This window comes from Kryptolebias marmoratus, linkage group LG1, assembly GCF_001649575.2.
Source record: "Kryptolebias marmoratus isolate JLee-2015 linkage group LG1, ASM164957v2, whole genome shotgun sequence".
Classification (NCBI taxonomy): domain Eukaryota; kingdom Metazoa; phylum Chordata; class Actinopteri; order Cyprinodontiformes; family Rivulidae; genus Kryptolebias; species Kryptolebias marmoratus.
The window spans coordinates 18,331,193-18,348,889 of NC_051430.1; the positions used below are offsets into that span (position 1 = coordinate 18,331,193).

At 42.0% G+C, this 17,697-nt stretch overlaps 6 protein-coding genes and 1 non-coding gene across 14 annotated transcripts in view; 4 read left to right on the forward strand and 3 right to left on the reverse strand.

Annotated features, from left to right (window-relative positions):
* The window catches only part of sgsm1a (small G protein signaling modulator 1a), a 29,347-nt gene extending 26,586 nt beyond the window's left edge, over window positions 1–2,761 (forward strand). For all 7 annotated transcript variants that reach the window (XM_037976438.1, XM_025005445.2, XM_037976444.1 and 4 more), the window contains one exon: window positions 802–2,761. In XM_037976438.1, the coding sequence (XP_037832366.1) occupies window positions 802–890 (89 nt within the window). In that variant the 3' untranslated portion in view covers window positions 891–2,761. The remainder of the gene's footprint in view (window positions 1–801) is intronic.
* Window positions 2,762–3,052: 291 nt separating this feature from the next.
* trnak-uuu lies at window positions 3,053–3,125 on the reverse strand. The gene has a single exon. It is a non-coding gene; the product is annotated as a tRNA-Lys (tRNA).
* An 83-nt stretch (window positions 3,126–3,208) lies between these two features.
* gatc (glutamyl-tRNA amidotransferase subunit C) lies at window positions 3,209–5,956 on the forward strand. The gene is made up of 5 exons (XM_017413672.3): window positions 3,209–3,679; window positions 3,751–3,801; window positions 4,197–4,366; window positions 4,449–4,552; window positions 4,682–5,956. Exons 1-5 carry the CDS (start codon window positions 3,515–3,517, stop codon window positions 4,741–4,743), a joined length of 552 nt encoding a protein of 183 aa, XP_017269161.1. The 5' UTR covers window positions 3,209–3,514; the 3' UTR covers window positions 4,744–5,956.
* A 107-nt stretch (window positions 5,957–6,063) lies between these two features.
* isg15 (ISG15 ubiquitin like modifier) lies at window positions 6,064–7,307 on the forward strand. Its single transcript, XM_017413740.3, has 2 exons — window positions 6,064–6,575; window positions 6,660–7,307. Exon 2 carries the CDS (start codon window positions 6,670–6,672, stop codon window positions 7,135–7,137), a length of 468 nt encoding a protein of 155 aa, XP_017269229.1. The 5' UTR covers window positions 6,064–6,575; window positions 6,660–6,669; the 3' UTR covers window positions 7,138–7,307.
* Window positions 7,308–8,288: 981 nt separating this feature from the next.
* On the reverse strand, window positions 8,289–9,931 carry pxmp2 (peroxisomal membrane protein 2). The gene is made up of 5 exons (XM_017413735.2): window positions 9,754–9,931; window positions 9,266–9,388; window positions 8,870–9,032; window positions 8,676–8,795; window positions 8,289–8,554 (listed from the first exon to the last, which is right to left on the reverse strand). The coding sequence occupies exons 1-5, from the start codon at window positions 9,861–9,863 to the stop codon at window positions 8,486–8,488; spliced, it is 585 nt and encodes a 194-aa protein (XP_017269224.1). The 5' UTR covers window positions 9,864–9,931; the 3' UTR covers window positions 8,289–8,485.
* Window positions 9,932–10,925: 994 nt separating this feature from the next.
* On the reverse strand, window positions 10,926–17,256 carry unga (uracil DNA glycosylase a). Its single transcript, XM_017413992.3, has 9 exons — window positions 17,086–17,256; window positions 15,615–15,706; window positions 13,416–13,474; window positions 12,890–13,090; window positions 12,720–12,815; window positions 11,929–12,026; window positions 11,715–11,803; window positions 11,410–11,588; window positions 10,926–11,327 (listed from the first exon to the last, which is right to left on the reverse strand). Exons 2-9 carry the CDS (start codon window positions 15,697–15,699, stop codon window positions 11,187–11,189), a joined length of 948 nt encoding a protein of 315 aa, XP_017269481.1. The 5' UTR covers window positions 15,700–15,706; window positions 17,086–17,256; the 3' UTR covers window positions 10,926–11,186.
* Window positions 12,653–17,697, forward strand: part of alkbh2 (alkB homolog 2, alpha-ketoglutarate dependent dioxygenase) — a 7,452-nt gene continuing 2,407 nt past the window's right edge. The window contains exons 1-3 of one of the 2 annotated variants that reach the window (XM_017413994.3): window positions 12,653–12,766; window positions 14,051–14,366; window positions 14,448–14,646. In XM_017413994.3, the coding sequence (XP_017269483.3) occupies window positions 14,099–14,366; window positions 14,448–14,646 (467 nt within the window). In that variant the 5' untranslated portion in view covers window positions 12,653–12,766; window positions 14,051–14,098. Of the gene's footprint in view, window positions 12,767–13,181; window positions 13,319–14,050; window positions 14,367–14,447; window positions 14,647–17,697 lie in introns of those variants that run through there. The other variant, XM_017413993.3, reaches the window with a different exon arrangement.

Below are 17,697 nucleotides of genomic sequence, written 5' to 3' on the forward strand. Positions count from 1 at the left end.
TTGAAAACTGAGGGAGTGTCAGGAAAACTTGTTTTTGTGCACTTTGTATCTCAGCCTGCAGTTTTCTGTTTGCACCAAAACCTTTCAGTGTTTTTAATCTCATCCAACACTGGGTTTATTAAAAATAACAAAGAATGATTCATTCTGTGAGGCAATACTTCCAATATTTATGCTTTTTTTTTTTTTTTCTTCGCTGAGTGAAATCCCAGCACCTTGTAGCTGAGAGTTTTAGAACCAGACTGGGTAAAAACCAGTGACTATTTTTACAAAAGCTGTTATTTGCTTCCTGTGCTCAGATGTTTTCGGATTAGGCTGAAGGAAGACATTCTTTTCTTGCAAGGCGTGTTCTCAGATTTGATTCTGGTTTGACCAGGAGGACAACAGGACCCGCTGTAGTTCAGCGGAAACTCCCGAGCGTCTCTTATCTGTCGAGGCCAAGGTTACTTGGATTTCTACAATCGTGCAGCTGTTGTTGAATATGTTTGACGGCTTGTTTTTCCTGTGCAAAATTTAAAAAATGCAGCTTGTAGGTTAAGAAGACAAACTGTTCCAGTGTAAATGTAATGTGTAATTTTCAGCTCATTATTCAGAATGACTCATTGTTGTTATTTGCAAACAGCGCACTCACGCAAACCTTTAATAGGAAGAAGGTTTGCTTTGTTTAAATGTGTTAAAAACTCATTTGTCAGAGTGAATAACGACCTGGAAGCCGCTGCTAATAGTTATCTGTTTCAGGACAGTAGTCTTGCTGTAATTAAGAAGTGATATATATATATATTTTTGTGTGTGTGTGTCTTTCAGAAATGGCCGAGCACCACAACATCAAACAGACGTTAACCCTGGCCAGGGATCTGGTGTGCAAGGTGCAGATGCTGATAGAGAACAAGTGATCAACGCTTTCTGTCCTCTCTTCCTTCCATGTAAAGTGTAAACGGCTGTAGTAGCACAAGAGTAAAAGTACACACATGCCTCACATCGACACACTCACACTACACCAAGCCTTTTACAATCCCAGTTTGCTGCTATGAGCCTTACTGCCTGTGTCCTCTGTGGTGTCCGCCGTGAAAAGTGTCAGTCCGAGCGCACTTAAGATGTTAACACGTTCCAGTTGCACAGTTCAAGCCAAAACACGAAGCTGAATTCAAACAGAGACTATATTTATGAGAACGATAGATTGTTATAAATTATTTTAATACCCCACTAGTTTAAAAAGTCGTATATCTTCCTCTTCCTGCCTCTTGATGAAGGGAGAAAAAAAAAAATGGTCACCAGATTTTTAACGTTTGTTACGCACAACACTTCAGGAATCAAATTCAGTATAATCCACGCTCCAAATAAAGAATAATTTAGCTTGTAGCGTCTTTCTATTGATTTAACAACCAGCAGTGTTTCCATCGCTCATGAACTGCCTCGTCTGCCAAATAGTATGTCTCATTCTGTATGAACTGTTGTGTCCTCAGAGAAAAATGTGTTCGGATCATGTTAGGACCTGTACATTTATTACCCTAAAGACGTCTGGGCATAAATTCAGATCTACGAAAAGAAGAAGAAGAAAAAAAAACAAGCTTAATTTCATAATCTTTGCAAGTTGTTTTGCATTATGAGGTGAATTTCTGTATGATTTGTAATTTGTGTGGCTTACTCACCTTGATTTCTGTCTCGTGTTGTCCAGTGCCTGCTTGTTATTAAACTAGTGGTGGATCGGGAACGACCAGACAAGGCGGCGTTTAGTCAGAACGGCTGAACTAACTCCGCTGCGGTTCCATTTTTATTCCGATCCTTTCTTGTAAGGGTGCTGGAAATGGAAGGTGTGGAACAATAGATGCAGGTCTGGCGTTAAAGGAGCAGTTTTTAACGTTTTGTCACATCCTTAGACAGACGGTACACTTTGACCTAAGCCTCCGACGCTCATCCCCGTCGCTCAGAGCCTGAAACGTCAGTGAGCTGTTCTTCAAGTGTTGTTTGATGAATGTAGTAAGTTTAATTGCATTTAATACAAGTGTTTCTTTGTGAATGCTAACTGCTGTCAGATAACCTATTTTAAATTTACTGTAACATTTTTATGCCAAAGTATTTATTTATTTATTCTTTAATTTCCTCTTTTGGATTCTGTTTTCATTGTAAAGCTGATATTTTTATTTTGTGGCCAGTTCTACATGTGCATTGTAAAACAATCAAATTCTATACAAGTAGTTCATATACATATATGATATATATATATATATTAATGGTATATGTTCTTATAATAAAAAAAATAAAAATGGAATCATTATTTTTCCAAAACCTGTTGTATTGTGGATTTTACTAAATGAAGTTAAAGGTGCGCATTGCAAAGTCATGAATCCTCACAGTATCTTCCTCCTATCGATGGTTAAGTGTCCCTAAATTAAAAAATTATCAGCTAAATTTGTGACCATAGGTATAATGTGACTGAAGCTTCCATGTGTTTTTTGTCAGAATCAGCCACGTTCTTTGTTTACATTAAGTGTGGACCCACATTTCAGAATTGCATTAAATATATCTGGGAAATTACAGGAGTAAACTCTTTCAAACGACACCATTTGGTTCAGTTTTGGATAACATTTTCTTAATGTTTGCTTTCATACTTTGCATTGAGCACTTTTAATCATACAGAGAGTAAAGAAATACACCATAAATGTAAAAATTAGCTACTTAGAACAGAGTTTATTAAAAAAAAAAAAAAAACTTTAAAGTGGACAAAAATAATTGGAAATGTTTGAATCGTCACCTTTGTGGCAAAGATATGATTGAGTTCTGGAGGGTGAAGCTTTAGCATGCCTGTTTTCATGTTCTTGACATTTGTGGTTTCTGATTTTAAATAAAATCTTTTGTTGCTCATTTTTCTGCATATACTTCTAAAAATAAAATATAATTTCAAGAAACAGGAGGAAAACAGACAATTAAGTAACTTTAATTGTTACCTTACTTTTGTATGTACTTATTAACATCATCGAGCTTAAACAATAATTTCCTTTTTTTTTAAATTGACCAAAACATAAAAGCTTTAATTTATGAAGAAAAAAAAAAAATACGCCCGAACAGGGACTTGAACCCTGGACCCTCAGATTAAAAGTCTGATGCTCTACCGACTGAGCTATCCGGGCGCCCATACGTGTGCTTATGTCGTCATCACTTTAAAAGTTCTACATTCGTCCGAATTCTTCTATAAGCATCTGTTTGCGCATGCGCTCTCATAAACACCTCGAATTTGCTTACTTCCGAACTTTCCTGCCTATTCCCTAACTCCTAATTTAAGATAGAAACCTTTTTAAAACCATTTCTAATATATATATTTAAATCTGTTCAGTAGCTAAATAGATTTAGTAAAAAGTATCCTCATAAGAACACGGAAGTACCTGCCTTTCCTTCCTCCTGCTAACTTGTGCTAGCTTCACGTGCGGCTAGTAACTCGGATCAGAGCTGAGCCTCTTGGTGTTTAAAATGTGTTTTATCTTTAATGTCGGACAGAGCTAGCTAAGTAAACGTGCCCAGGATGCCGTCGTTTCGCCTCGTAGCTAAACTAAGAGCTTTTCAACCGTGTAACCTGTTGACGAAGGATTTCTGCTCAGTAAGATACAGAGCAGGCAGCAGCAGATGCCTTCAAGGACACATCCGTAATTTAACCCGACGGTTCGCCTCCGACTCACATAACCCGAAGGTATGACAAATATGCTTTATAGTTTCAGACGCATTAGGAGTTAATAAATAGTTTGTTTATCTTTTCTGCAGGTGCCAAAGGTTCCCACGTGGGAAGCAGTACTAGAAGAGCAGCTTCCTCCGGTAATATCCTCATTACTCAATGCTTGTAAACACAAAACAGCCCTAAAGTGATAGCTTTATGTCTGAAAGCTCATTCTACCTGTTCAGCATTTAATTTATAACACATTATATATATATATATATATATATATATATATATATATATATATATATATTTTTTTTTTGTCTCTGCAACAGGAGAATGACAGAAAATCAGAAAAGAGTCTAATTACACAACAGCAGAGATTACTGAACACTAAAGTTTGTGTCATCATTGGAGTAATGAATCTGAGATTAAGCAGCCCATCCAAGTGTCCTTCTATGCCAAGCACATTGATGTCCAGCCATTTTCAGCACCAGCGATGGCGGCGAGACGCTCTCTCACGTTCATCTGTCATGACTTGTTGGTCTCGCAGCCTGCCGCCGTCCCCGCCGACCTGGTGGACAAGCTGGAGCGGCTGGCTCTGGTGGACTTCCGCACCAAACAGGGCCTGGCCTGTTTGGAAAAGGCCGTGCGGTTTGCAGGGCAGCTTCACGCCGTCGACACGTCAGGCGTTGAGCCCATGGATTCAGTGCTGGAGGACAGGTATGCCGGCGCAGGTGGCTCTGAGCGACGCTGCGAGTGACCAGGAGGAGGTTTGAAACGTGGTTGTGTTGTGTCCACGCAGAGCTCTGCATCTGAGGGGCGACGCAGTGACGGAGGGCGACTGTGCCGAGGAGCTGCTTGGGCTCGCAGAACGCACGGTGGAGGAATATTTTGTGGCGCCGCCAGGTATGGCTGAAGCTGCGTTTATGTCCTCACATCAGCGTCTTTTAGTGAATATGACCGTCAAACTCGTTGTCTTGGTCTTAACTGCAGAACCCTAACCAGCTCTCTTTTTGTTTGTTTTTCGTACCACAGGAAATATTCCTCTACCTACGAGGGAGGAGAGGAGCGCCATGCTGAAACACTCCGAGTTCTGACGGGTTCATTCCGCGTCACTTGTTGCCATTTTTGTTTTGTTTTTCATTTGGTGACTGTGTGTCTGTCGCGGACTCGTAATCTCCGCAGTCAAAGGTCATGCCGGTAATTTCAGCGTTTCTATACAGCATAAACAACCAGAGAAACTCTGTCAGGTGTGTGGGTGTGTGTGTGTGTGGGGGGGGGGGGTGGAACTTTTAAAATCCACCCACATTTACAGGGCTTCGGACAAACCTGCCTAAGTTTCAGTTTCATTTTATATGAAAGTGCATCAGCTTTGTTTTGATCACAGCTCTGAGAACTGTTTGTGTGATGCTTTTACTGTATGTACATGTGTACAACTACACTATTTCTATCTGGTTTCAGCTAAAGATGAGCTTTTCTTAGTTGGTGCTATTTATCAGATGGATACTCAGAAAAACTGTATTCACATTCATTCAAAAGGATATGCAGAATAGATTGTCAATGTGATTAAAATGTTGCACATTCTAGTGATTAGTAGAGCGATTTCAGTGAGGAGTCAGAGAAAGCTGCGTTTACTTTCTGTGATACTTGATGCACAGAGAAGTGGTACAGCACCAGGAAGCAGTTCTGACATAAATTATTACACTTAATGTGGAGACTTCCATGAGCTACAGGAGAGGCTGAAGAGGTGTTTTTCTGTCTGACATCAACGCTGAAGGGAGGCGATCAGCTGACCTGGATAACATTCTCCCGTCAGCCGCCGCCAAACCATGAGCTTGTGTTTTACCCACAGCCAGCGGAGCGTTGAAGCTGACACATCGTAGCGTGTTCAGGAATATGATGGCGCCCACACGGGGCCATGGATGCAGCACTGACCTGCCTAAATAAGCAAGGCTTTCCCTGAAGAAGACGTTGTCTGGACGGCAGCCTATGTTGCTCTAAATGAAGACCCATGTGCGCTTTGATACGCCGACGGAGCCTTTCCGGGCTCGCTAATGCACGCCCATACCATCAGAGAGGCAGGCCTTCGAGCTGAGCGCCGATAACAGTCCAGACGGTCCCTGTTCTCGCTGCCGTCTGTGGTTTCCAAATTAAAATTTAAGTTTCGATAAATCTAACCACTATCAGTCTGCTGCCGTCATATTCAAGATTACCTTGTTTTGTTTTTTTTTAAATTGTACAATTTCTTGGTTTAAACATTTGATATGTTTACTATGATCCTCTGTGAATAAAGTACAGTTTTAGGACATTTGCAAATTGTTGCATTTAGTTTTTATTTACATTTTACACATTTTGCTGTTTTTTTTGCATTTGGGGCTGTTTTTTCTGGAGGTAAAAAGTTTAATTAAAGACGGAACTCCGAGGATATGTTTGGTTTTATTGGTGTAAAAGTATTATTAAAAGTAAAATGTACAGACTCAGCCCAAATCACGGTCTTTTTTTGTTTGTTTGTTTTCTGTTTTCCTGCTGTGCCCTGTGAGGTCTGGAGGGCTTCTTTTTTTTTTTTCGTTTTCTTTTTCGCTTCAGAGTAAAACGCTCCGGCGGGCTGGTGAATCATCACCACAGCCTCAGCTGATCTGGGACCGGCGGGGATCAGCTGCTCCTCCGTCCTACCTGCGCGGACAGGTGAGTTCCTGAGAACCACCGTGAAGAGTGACGTCACTCACAGCCCGGACAGCAGAGTCACGTTAGGAGAAAAGAAAGCGAAAGTTACCGAGACCAGGAGAGGGAAAACGAATCTTACCGAGGAGGAGGAGGAGCAGAATCCGGTCTGTATATAAACAGCTGAGGCTTCTGGCTCTGAGCATGTTGTTTACACTTCTGCAGACGTTTAACACCCTTGGATTATTTACCTGATCGAGACAAACAGGTGAGTTTTTCAAGAGGTGATTTTACCAAACAAACTCATTTTCCGGGTGAAAAACTACAACTTTTTAATTCATTCTTCTTTCAGGTTTCCCACCATGGAGATCTTCATCACTATGCTGTGCGGTTCGTCCCACCCCCTGACCGTGAACCCTCACGACACCGTGGGCTCCTTGAAGACCTCCATCCAGGACAAACTGGGGGAGCCCGCGGGGAGCCAGAGGCTGGTCTACGACAACGGACGGGGGACCCTGCTGGAGGACGACTCCAGGAGCCTGAGCTCCTACGGCCTGCAGCCCGGGGCCCGGGTGTCCCTGCTGGTCACCCGGCCCGCCACCGTCCAGGTGTTCCTCCGAAACGAGAAGGGCCAGACGAAGACCTTCCACGTGCGAGCCGAGGAGACGGTGAAGGAGTTCCGGAGGAGGGTGCAGGAGACCGAGGGGGTCCCCGAGAGCCAGCAGAGGCTGATCCACGAGGGCCGGGAGATGATGGACGGCCAGCTGCGGGACTATGGCGTGAAGGAGCTGAGCACCATCTACCTGACGCTGCGCCTGCGAGGAGGCTGAGGACGCGCCCCCGTGCCCCCGTGCCCCCGCGCGCGCTTTCTTCTGACGTTCCACTTTGATTTTGTTCCGAAGGATCTAATTGTTCAATGTTTATGCACTTTCATTTTGGCAAACAAATATTTTTATTTAAACTAATGTATGTTAACTGAAACAATAAAAGTATTGATAAAAACAGAAATCTGTTCTTGTGCACTTCCTCAGCTCGATAGGTGAGACGCAACAAAGAACCGTGATAGTTTTCCCGTGTCTGTTAGCAAAATATCTCACGAACCACCAGGCAGATTTTAATAAAACTCACAGGAAGTAATCACCGGATGTACCTCTACAGCTGATTCGCTTTTGGAGTCAACCTGATGCAAAATGACTGCCACAGCCGACTGACCTTAAAGACCACTAAAATGGCTATGACTCAGTCAAGTCTACCAAGCTGAGGTTTGGTGTGGTAGTAGCTGGGAGTGATCCCCAACACAGACTCTGAGCTCTGACAGATTCTGCAAGATCTGTTCCAAATGTTGACATAACTATTTGGAGTAAACTCTGCCTGTTAGCAAAATATCTTATGAACCTTGAGGTTGATTTTAATAAAACTTGCAAGAAAAAATCAGTACATGTCCAGCTACAACTGATTCATTTTTCGAGTCAACCTGATTTAAAATGGCCACCACAGCCAACTCACCTTAGAAAACATAAATTGCTCCAACTCTAATTTTACAGATATTGTGCTGATATTTGGTGTGATGCCAGCTGAGAGTCATTCCCAACACGTATTCCAAGTGTTATTTGTTACACAACATTTACTTTAAACCGTCAGCATAAACAGATGGTGTCTACCCCATCTCTTAGCAAAATAACTCATGAACCACTGGACAGGTTTTAATGAAACTTTCAGGAAATAATCATTGCATATTCATCTACAACTGCCTAACTTTTGGAGTCAATCTAATTTAAGATGGCCTCCACAGCTAATCAACATCAGCCAACACAGATGGCTATAACTCAGTTTGTTTTACAGACATCCAGTTAACATTTGTTGTGGTAGTAGCTGAGAGTCATTCAGAAATAAAACGGCTAGAACAACATCGTCTCTCAGCATGAGTCTAAATCTTATAGGCATTCTTTTAGTTTTATTAAACAAGCATCTGGCGAGGCGATGTAAAACAAGACTTTTATTCTGTTCTTTTGACACTACATAAAGGCTCCAGTTACATATCCAGAGTTTTAGAGCAGCATGTTAAAGTGGCTTAAACCTGACGTAAGAAGTTAATCTGAAAAGCAACAGCAGGTAGGGAATCGTCGACACATCAGGAAGTTAGATTTTCTCGGCCCTCGATCAGAGCAGCCCGTGCCGTCATTTCCTCACCGACGCCAGGTAGGCATACCAAAACAGGGCAATCACGTTGGCGAACAGCACTCGAAACTGAAACACAGAGAGGGCGGGAGGAAAAACAAAACACAGCAAAGTGAACTCAGTTTTAGACTCTTTTTTTTTTGTTGTTGTTGTTGTTGTTGTTGTTAGGCGACGACGGTGCAAAACATACCTGGACAGGCACGAAGTTGACGTTTATGAACTGGAAGGGGGTCCACACCTTCCAGTTCATCTTCAGAGCTGTCCAGTAACTTTTCCTCAACTTCTTTTCAAAGTCCTCCCAACCTTTAGCCTAAAAAAAAAACGGAGAATGTCATGTTTTTCCTCGTGTGGCGCCGACAGGCGGACCCCGAGAAAAAGACCCACCTCCAGGATGTTCATGACGAAGTAGAAGAGGAGCAGAAATCCCGGGGCGAAAAAAAGGCGATCCAGTAGCAGTCGTTTGACCAGACAGAAGGGATCGGTGGTGGGCATCCACACCTCCATCAGCTGGTAAAAGAAATGGCTCACTGGTCCTGTTATGATTAATCTGCAAACAGTGAAAAAAAGGATCAACTGCGGCGACAACAGAGTGCAGAAATTTGTGAATAACTCAACTGCATACGTGCAAAAGACAGCTAAATGTTAAAAACAGAATGATTTCTTTAATATAATTTACAGCTTTATTATCCAGATTTACCATAACGCAAAAGTACAACTTTATTGTTGCTTTATAGGCATATGCAGCTGTTGTTTTGGGTTTTTTTATGTGTTCAGTCTCACCCATAAATGGCGTATCGAGCAGCTCCAGCCACATCTATGTCGCTGACCTCAGCTCCACTTTTGGCCTTTTTTCTCGCCTCCAAATACTGTGAAAGCAGGTTGCCTAAAGCTGAGAGGATGCCACTGAGGTAAAGAAGAACAGACACATAAAACACACTCAGCGGGCAACAAGCACTTGCACAAGTTTCTCTTAAAGAGTAAATAAATAAACTCAGGGTCTAATGTGGTTAGGGGAGGTCCTCCTGGCAGATGCTGATTGGCTGAAACTAGAATAACCTTTGTGAGCTGAGTGCAAAGAACTCGGTTTGTAAAGGCAAACTTCCAGCTGGGGTTAGACTATTTAATAAAACTAATAAAATATAGATACGAACTGCTTCTATCAGTCAGTAACTTTCAATAAAACACGCCAATTTTCTGACTGTTATTTCCTAAAATTAAAAAAACAGAACAATAAAGGCAGATGTGAGTTCAGGAGCAGAGTTACTGACCTGGTCACAGATTTAGTGAGTATCGGGTATTTTTTCAGAAGGACCAAGTACTGCTGAAACAAACGGAAATGAACGGACCCATCCCGGACTGGTAGGCTCTTCACGGGCATTGTTAATATTCCGCTGACTGAACGCACATTACAACAAACAGCAGCAAGCAGCGACAGCCGCCGCTCTTCCTGGTTACGTCGTGACGTCATATCGGAGCCACGCCTCCACGTTGGAAACAGGACGTAGCTTTCTAAGATTTAGAAACCGTAAAAACACGCAGACAGGGTGTTTTCAGCTGGAGTTTTATTTACCTTGATGTTTGTTTAGTTTTTTCCTCCACATGTAGAACTTATGAAGAGAAAAGTTGAAAACATTTTAAACACGTAAAAGATCATACTTTTCAGCCATTCGTTTTGCAGAAGTATAGTGTATGTTTTTGTTAGAAATTAGTCAGTTTCCATGCTTTTTACCTATCTAGGCTTTAAATATTTATTATATCCTCGGCCGTGGCAAACTTTATACTCTTAAATGTCAAAACAATAAATAAAACTAACCTTAATAATGTTAGTGTGGCTAATAAAAGCACAAGACAAAACAAAAGTAAGAAGTAATTAACGAATATAAATGAATCGGGGGGGCAAAAATACATATTTAAACTCAAGAATAAATATGACCTCTGAGTTTAATTGTACACATAATCGAAACACATTTAGGCCATATCAAATTGAATAAGCTAATTACCTTGAGACATATAGGCCAAACAACCCATAAACTAAATAGAAAAAAATCAGTCTAATAAATTTAATATTTTTCTTGCAAGTCCATCATCCAAAACAGTCCTTATATATCTGTCAGTCCTTTAAATTTGTTTTGGCTTTAAGATGCTGACTATAATTTGTAACATATGAACTCATTACAAAAGTAGAGAAACAATGTTCCTTACATTTTATACTATTTTAGTGGAAAAGAGTTATCTGTGTAACTGATACCTGACGTTACATGGCAGGGTAAAGCCTTTATAAAACTTAATCTTTTATTTATTTAAAGACCTCAGGTTTACAAAGAGGACAAAATTCCCCCTACGTTTCACCAGTGTTACATTCTGCATTACAAATGTTAGGGAGCGTTCACAGAAACACCGCTCAGGACTATTGTAGAAAACAAACAAAAACAGCAGAAAATTTATTAAAAAAGGAATGAAGAAAACTTTATTGTGCAAACTTAAAATGGCAAACGGTATACACACACGTATGTACAAACAATGAAACCAGTCAACATTCAAAGCACCAAAACAGTAAGTTGGAAGGAACGGAACGAACTGCTAACATGATATGTTTCACCAAAAACATAAGAAATATGACTGAAACTGAAAATCAAAAGCTTATAGTTGGAGTTTGCTAGTTGACTAGCGCTCGTGTTAGAGAAGCTAAGGTGCATAAGGCTTAAAGCGTGTTCCAGTCTATGGGAGGCTTCCCTGATTTCTGCAGCAGCTCGTTGGCCTTTGAAAAGTGCCTGCACCCAAAAAATCCTCGGTGAGCAGACAGGGGAGAAGGGTGCACAGCCTGCAGGACGTGGTGGCGTTTCTACAATCAGACAGCAGGAATCTTTGTTAGTTAAATATGAGCGGCTGCTCAAAGTGCTGACATGAATTAAGAGCAGACGCACCCTGTTAATAGCAGCTCCTTTCTTCTGAGCGTACGATCCCCACAGCATGAAGACGACACCCTCCTGATTGTTGCTGAGCCACTGCACCACAGCGTCAGTGAAGACCTCCCAGCCTTTGTCCTTGTGGGAGTTGGCTTGGTGCGCTCGGACCGTCAGCACAGCATTGAGCAGCAACACGCCTGGGGAGCCGATTCCCAGAAATGAATAACAGCAGGTTTTGTTCATGTGCTACTGTGTTTCATCATTTAACAAACTGCATCTATTATTATTATTATTATTATTATTATTATTATTATTATTATTACCCTGTTTAGCCCATCCAGTCAAATCTCCATGACCAGGGTGCTGAAAACCTTCGATGTCTGAAGCCAGTTCTTTGTACATGTTCTCCAAACTGGAAACAAAAAGGCATCAAACAGGTGATGTGAAAGCACTGACCTAAAAGCTCTGAGTCAGGAAAACACGTCACTCTTAGACTGATTTCAGTTTTAATGAGTTTAGATCTGGGTTATTTCAAACCTGGGAGGGGGAGGGACTGGTCTCTTCACGCTGAAGCACAGTCCATGGGCCTGGTTGGGACCATGATAGGGATCCTGGCCGAGAATTACCACTTTGACCTGGAATGAGACAGGATGCATTTCTGACATATTTAACAGCTTCCCTCAAACGACTTTGTATTGAAGAATACAAAAAATGTGTAAGAGATTGTCTAATTTGGCTGGGAATTGTTTAATTACTCATCTTTCTATTCCAGCACAAACAGCTCTGCCTTCAGACCCAGGATGCCCACATTTCACCTGCCTGTGGGTCAAGGACTTCCTGCCACAGTGGACCCCCACATTTCCACAGCATTCAGTCTGAGCACAGGCTCCCCACAGGGCCTGTGTGCTGAACCCCCTGCTGTTTACCCTTTACGCCCATGACTGCGCCCCACGCTCACCCATCTGAACAAAACCATAGTGAAATGTGCTGATGTGTGATGGGGCTAATCTCTAGGGGAAATGAACACAGGGGCGAGGTGGAGCAGAGGTGGAACTTATTACAGTCTATACCGGGGGTAGGCATCCCTGGTCCTTGAGTGCCACCATCCTGCATGTGTTACTTGTTTCCCTGCTCCAACACACCCAATTCAATGGTTAAATTACTGCCTCCTGTTCTGCAGAAGCCTGTTAATTGATTCAAATCAGGTGTGTTTTCACTTTTCTCCATTTGAACACCCACATTCTGTTTCTACACTAACATCCCCTCACTGGTGTCCCCCCCGCCATCATCATCAGTCATTTAAGGAGTCTAGGTGTTCCTCAACTCACGTCCCGGATGCCGCAGGTCTGCGTCCAGGTGAAGACGTGCTCCGCAGGTGGGTAAACGGTGTGACGTTTCCTCTCCTCGGAAACGAAGCTCATGAGCTGCGGACAGAGACACGAAACCATCAGAGCAGCGGCGCGTCGACACGAGCGGCGTTTCGTTCCCCCTCACACACCTGCTTGAAGTACGGCTTCGCGAACTCGGCCGACAGCTCCTCCCTCCAGCTCTCCCCGAACTCCGGCGGCGTCTGAGCGGCAGCGAGTCTCCCCAGCGCCGCTCTCTTGTTGCGGGCGATCCGGTCCAGCTGCTCGGCGGACAGGGCGGAGGGACCCGGGCTGTGCGGCTCCGGCTCCACCGCAGCGGACCTCCGCTTCTTCTGAATGATTTTAACGTATTGAGCAAAGTGCAGACTGGATGAGAAAGCCTGCAGCGAGGGGGGCTTTAACAGCTGTCGACAAAGCGGCGCTAGCGTCCTCATGTTATGCTAGTTAGTTGTTAGCATCACAACACTGAGAACACCGTGGTGTCCGTGAACGCAGCTTTAGTCGCGCTGCTTGTCGAGGAGGAGAAACTACAAAACTCTGAAAAGCTACAAGAGATGAATGTAAGTGTTTTAGCAAAATAAAACGTTGTGTTTCAGGACTAAACTATGTTTTTATGCGAGTTAGGCTGTTAAATGTGGAGAAGAAGCGAACGCTCACCGGGTCTTTCGTGTCCTCCTCGGCGTCATTTAACTCCTTGGAAACCCTCTTCTTGGAGACTGGGGAGAAAAACGAGTTAATGGTTTTCTGCCCGATCATTTTTCCGAGCGACACTTTGGTGGGGAGCTGCGGTTCACAAAGCCTCTGAAAACAGGAGCCACAACAACCGGACTACACGTGGAGACTCGTTCAGCTCTGGAGTAAAGATTTCGCGCGCAAACCAAGTGACGTCATAGAATTATGATAATGAGCTGAGGGACGTTCAAGGCAAGCGGCTTATAATTTTTGCTAAAATTTAACCATTTGTTTATGCCTTTTTTCTAAACCTAAAACGAGTTTCTTCTGCCTGAAACTAAAACAAACACTGAGACACTGTTTTGAAGTGAAAATGAGCCGCAGTTCTTAATTTGTTTCTGTCTGTATGCGTCAAATTAAGCAAAAAAAAAATATATTCAAGATCTAAAATAAGACATTTGCTGGCATGTTTTCTATAAGAATTCAAATATACATTACAAATTAAGACATGGGGACATGTGTTAGAGTAAAAAAAATATTCTACTTATGTTGTCACTGACACTTAGACCCAAGTATTGAATTTTTACAATGTTTTTGTTTTGTTTGTTTGGTTTCTACAGGAAAAATCCCTAAAATCATCAGTGCACCACCAGCAGCAGGACCTCACCATGAAAAGGTTTCTACTTCACGAACAGAATGAATGCCTGTGCGGTAACGATGTCCTACACAGAAGTCCGAGGAAAAAACTTAAACTCGAGGAAGATGGGAGCATAAGTGACGAAGATACGGACACAGACTTGGGAGAGTTCTCTCGTCCTATTCCTTGGCAGAAAGTTGAGGCGGAGGACTTGGACTGTGATTACGCGTTGCTCTTCACCAAAGGGGAAGCAGACGGTCTGTTCACACAGCTGGAGGAGGAGGTGGTGTACTCGACAGGTACAACATCTGCTCTTTTTCTGTAGAAACATGGCCCAAATGATGATATCGTTGAATGACTGCTGCTGTTTTTCCTTCCAGGAGATGAAGCAAAGGTCCAAGTGTTCGGAAAGGTGTATAATATACCCAGAAAACAGGCAACCTACGGAGACGCGGGCCTAACTTATACTTATTCTGGAATAACCCGTTTAGCCAGCCCATGGACCCCAACCTTGGAATATATCCGAGACACTGTCACGAAAGCAACGGGTCAGACGTTCAATTTTGTCTTGATCAACAGGTAACGCACCACTAACGAGGCTACGGATTAGGATGAGCAGGGCCGATCAGAGGCCTTTAAAGGGGCGGGTGCTCTAATTTTGAGAAAGTGTCATAAAGAATTACACCGTGACCTGTTGAATTAAAACAACTGAAGTTCACACAGAATGTAGAAACAGATCTATATGTCGCAGTCTCTCACCCAGACAGAGGATAACATTTCTATTTGAGTCTGTTCTCTGTGCATTTTTTTGAAATAAGTGGTAAAGCTGACAGGAGCTGTGTGGTGGGAAAAGGGAAGTTAGGTTATTTCAACATAAACAACTTTCTTTTTGCCATGTGACCCAAATAATGTCTGACTTCACTGTAGTTGACGGGAAAATCCTTTTCATTCGCCAATAATAGAAAAGCTGATCACCTTTTTTTTTTGTCTAGATGTGCAAATCAGATGCAGTTTTCTCTTGATTTTTTTTCTAAGGTGTTTCTCCACTCATTTATTCCTGCTGCTTTCCAGCAGGTGCAGCTTATGTGTTTTTTCCTCACTTAAAAAAAAAAGGTGGCGGCTAGAACAAATCATGTCATCGATGCTCGAAGATCACTGAAGCTGCTGGGTTTTATTTTTTCCTGAAAGGACCACCTCTTCTAAATTCTTTGGACCTGTTGGTGCAGGTTAGCAAGGCTCTGTATTATCGCACAGCTTGATAAAGAGATTTTTGTGTTTCATACTGAAGCTGAGGACATGAGCAGGATCAGCTGAGTGTTGTGGTCCAAGAGGACATGAGGAGAGTTCATCTCCAGCCCCCAGCTTCCTCATCCTGTCACCAGGCACAGTCTCCTATTGTCATGTCTAACAACGATAATGAACAACTCCTGTACTTTATCAGCAATACATTAAACATTCACGAAATAATGAAACTGAAATAACATGAAATGTTATGGACCTTTAGTGTTACAGTCGTGACTTAGAATTGGTATAAGTGTTCTTCTTACTTCTTGTGGCTGGGGATTTGTTGCCTTTCGCAGATCTGTCGGGCACCTTTAGCTTCTTCTCTTGTTTCTTTCCTTTACGTGGCATCTTCACACTGCAGCACAAAGTGTTCTTACTTTAGCCAGCTGTTGTTTCACCAGAACTAATTGCATATATAAACAATTTAATCCACCATGGTACCATGTTGCTCCCAGGCAACACACTCATTTTAGGCATGTCACATCTCCACAGTGCAGCCCTTTGAATAATGCAGTTCTTTACAAAATAGGGAAGCCCAAAAACAGGGCTTTAAATTGTCACATAACTTTCAGGAAGCATTTGCTTTTGCCATTTTGCCTCACAAAAAGAGTTAGAAAATATCTCTTTCCTGTCTGGGAAAAAAACTGTTCACAATAAAAACTGAGTAATCCTTAATTTTTGATAGTTTAATGTAATTTATTTGTTAATTCAATAATGGAAACTAGTTAAAATGCGATGATTGAGGCAACAATGCCTTTCTGAAAAGTTGCATATGTTGACTTGAGGCAACAGTAAACCGTTATGATATCACCATGGCAGCATGAAATTTTGGTAACGAGTGTTTAGGAGTATATAATTTTCAAAGGTATATTGTTCATCATAGTTTTGTTTTGATCTTTGCAGTTTAATGAAGATAAGTTTGATATCGGCTGCAGTGAAATAAAGTTCAGGCTGTTCCTCGACTCTGTGGGCCATAGTTTACTGTTACAGAGCTCAGCACTGATCGTTGGCCTGTGTGGGTGGAGAAAACGAGCCAGGTTCAGTGAAAGTGCGGAGAAAAACAGTCCATTTCAAAGGAAACCGTAAGGGTTGTAAGACTTCATTTTAAAGGTTAATTAGGATGATTATATGCGAGCTTAGCTGCAGGGATCGCTAGATGGTGTCTTTATGGGCTCATTTATACACAAATCTCAGTTAAATCAATATTTCCACCTTGTTTAGCACTGCAGCCTGTCCTCATTCTGACTCATTTTGCAGCAAAGGGTCACAAAGGATGACAATGCATGTCAGCAAAGACTCAGGACTCCGACAGGAAACATGCATTGAACTAAAACAGAGACGATCACACTGGAATTTAACACTCATTTTCTTGTTTGGCTAATGTTTATGACCTTTACTGTGTAAAAATAGGAGAATTATGTTTAGATTCATATTTATTGCTATGGGTTTTTCTACAATATGGTACAATGTTGCCTACAGACAAACAAAATCCCAGAATCTATTATTTTGTCTCTATGTGTGAAGCAAAAAGTTGCTAAATTTCTTAAATAAGTAAAATGTGAACACGTATTTTGGTTAGACAGTCTGCATTAATAAGTGCTGGTAAAAATCCATCATATAGTCAACATTATGAAGTACAGATTACTTTAATCAGGCCACAACCTGCCGAGTTACTATATTACTCTGGTACTGTATTACTAAAATACTCTATTACTATAATACTGCTGCACTTACCGATCAGTAAAGTTTACTGTCAGGTTGAAATAAAATCTTCCTCCACCCTGCTGCTGGCTCGCGGATTGATCCTCATGACGCAGCAGCTGATGGGCCGCTTTACGTCGACGTCGAGCTGTTTACGTGCGCGGTCACGTAAACCCCTCCGCCCAGGTCCGTGCACGGAGACGCATCGTGTTGTTTTCAGTGTAATAATCAATACGGTGTGATGCGTGACCTGCCTCTTACAAAAACTGCTCAAACCTGTTCCTCAAAAACATATCGTTGTTTTGCAACATTAAGGAGCACCAACCCCGGGCGGGGTGGAGACTCGGGTGGAAGTTTATTAAGTCGCTTAAAAAATAAATAAAATAAAATAAATAAATAAAAATTGGCCAGGTTGGTTTATTATTTTTATGTTTTTTATGGGGCGCCGTTTGTAAAAGAGCTTGTGCTCAAAATTCATGCCTAAATTTTGTCACATTTAGCTTCAAACACTGTTTTAAAATGTAGTGTTGATTTTCTGATGTCACTTTTTACAACATTTAGCTAATTACATGTAATTGTTACAGCTACATGCTAAATATAAATCTAAATGCTAAATGTTAAATCTAAATGTTAAATGTTAAATCT

Excerpts from the sequence above, each read along its gene's own strand:
- unga (XM_017413992.3), bottom strand. The coding sequence starts at position 15,699 with ATGCCACGTAAAGGAAAGAAACAAGAGAAGAAGCTAAAGGTGCCCGAC. Across the intron at positions 12,027-12,719 it reads AGACCTGCGGCATCCGGGAC|GTCAAAGTGGTAATTCTCGG; the intron begins GTGAGTTGAGGA and ends GTCTCATTCCAG. Across the intron at positions 11,589-11,714 it reads GACTGGATGGGCTAAACAGG|GCGTGTTGCTGCTCAATGCT; the intron begins GTAATAATAATA and ends TCGGCTCCCCAG.
- isg15 (XM_017413740.3), top strand. The coding sequence starts at position 6,670 with ATGGAGATCTTCATCACTATGCTGTGCGGTTCGTCCCACCCCCTGACC.
- pxmp2 (XM_017413735.2), bottom strand. The coding sequence starts at position 9,863 with ATGCCCGTGAAGAGCCTACCAGTCCGGGATGGGTCCGTTCATTTCCGT. Across the intron at positions 9,033-9,265 it reads GCTCGATACGCCATTTATGG|ATTAATCATAACAGGACCAG; the intron begins GTGAGACTGAAC and ends CACTGTTTGCAG. Across the intron at positions 8,555-8,675 it reads TCAACTTCGTGCCTGTCCAG|TTTCGAGTGCTGTTCGCCAA; the intron begins GTATGTTTTGCA and ends TCTGTGTTTCAG.
- gatc (XM_017413672.3), top strand. The coding sequence starts at position 3,515 with ATGCCGTCGTTTCGCCTCGTAGCTAAACTAAGAGCTTTTCAACCGTGT. Across the intron at positions 3,802-4,196 it reads TAGAAGAGCAGCTTCCTCCG|CCTGCCGCCGTCCCCGCCGA; the intron begins GTAATATCCTCA and ends TTGGTCTCGCAG. Across the intron at positions 4,553-4,681 it reads ATATTTTGTGGCGCCGCCAG|GAAATATTCCTCTACCTACG; the intron begins GTATGGCTGAAG and ends TTCGTACCACAG.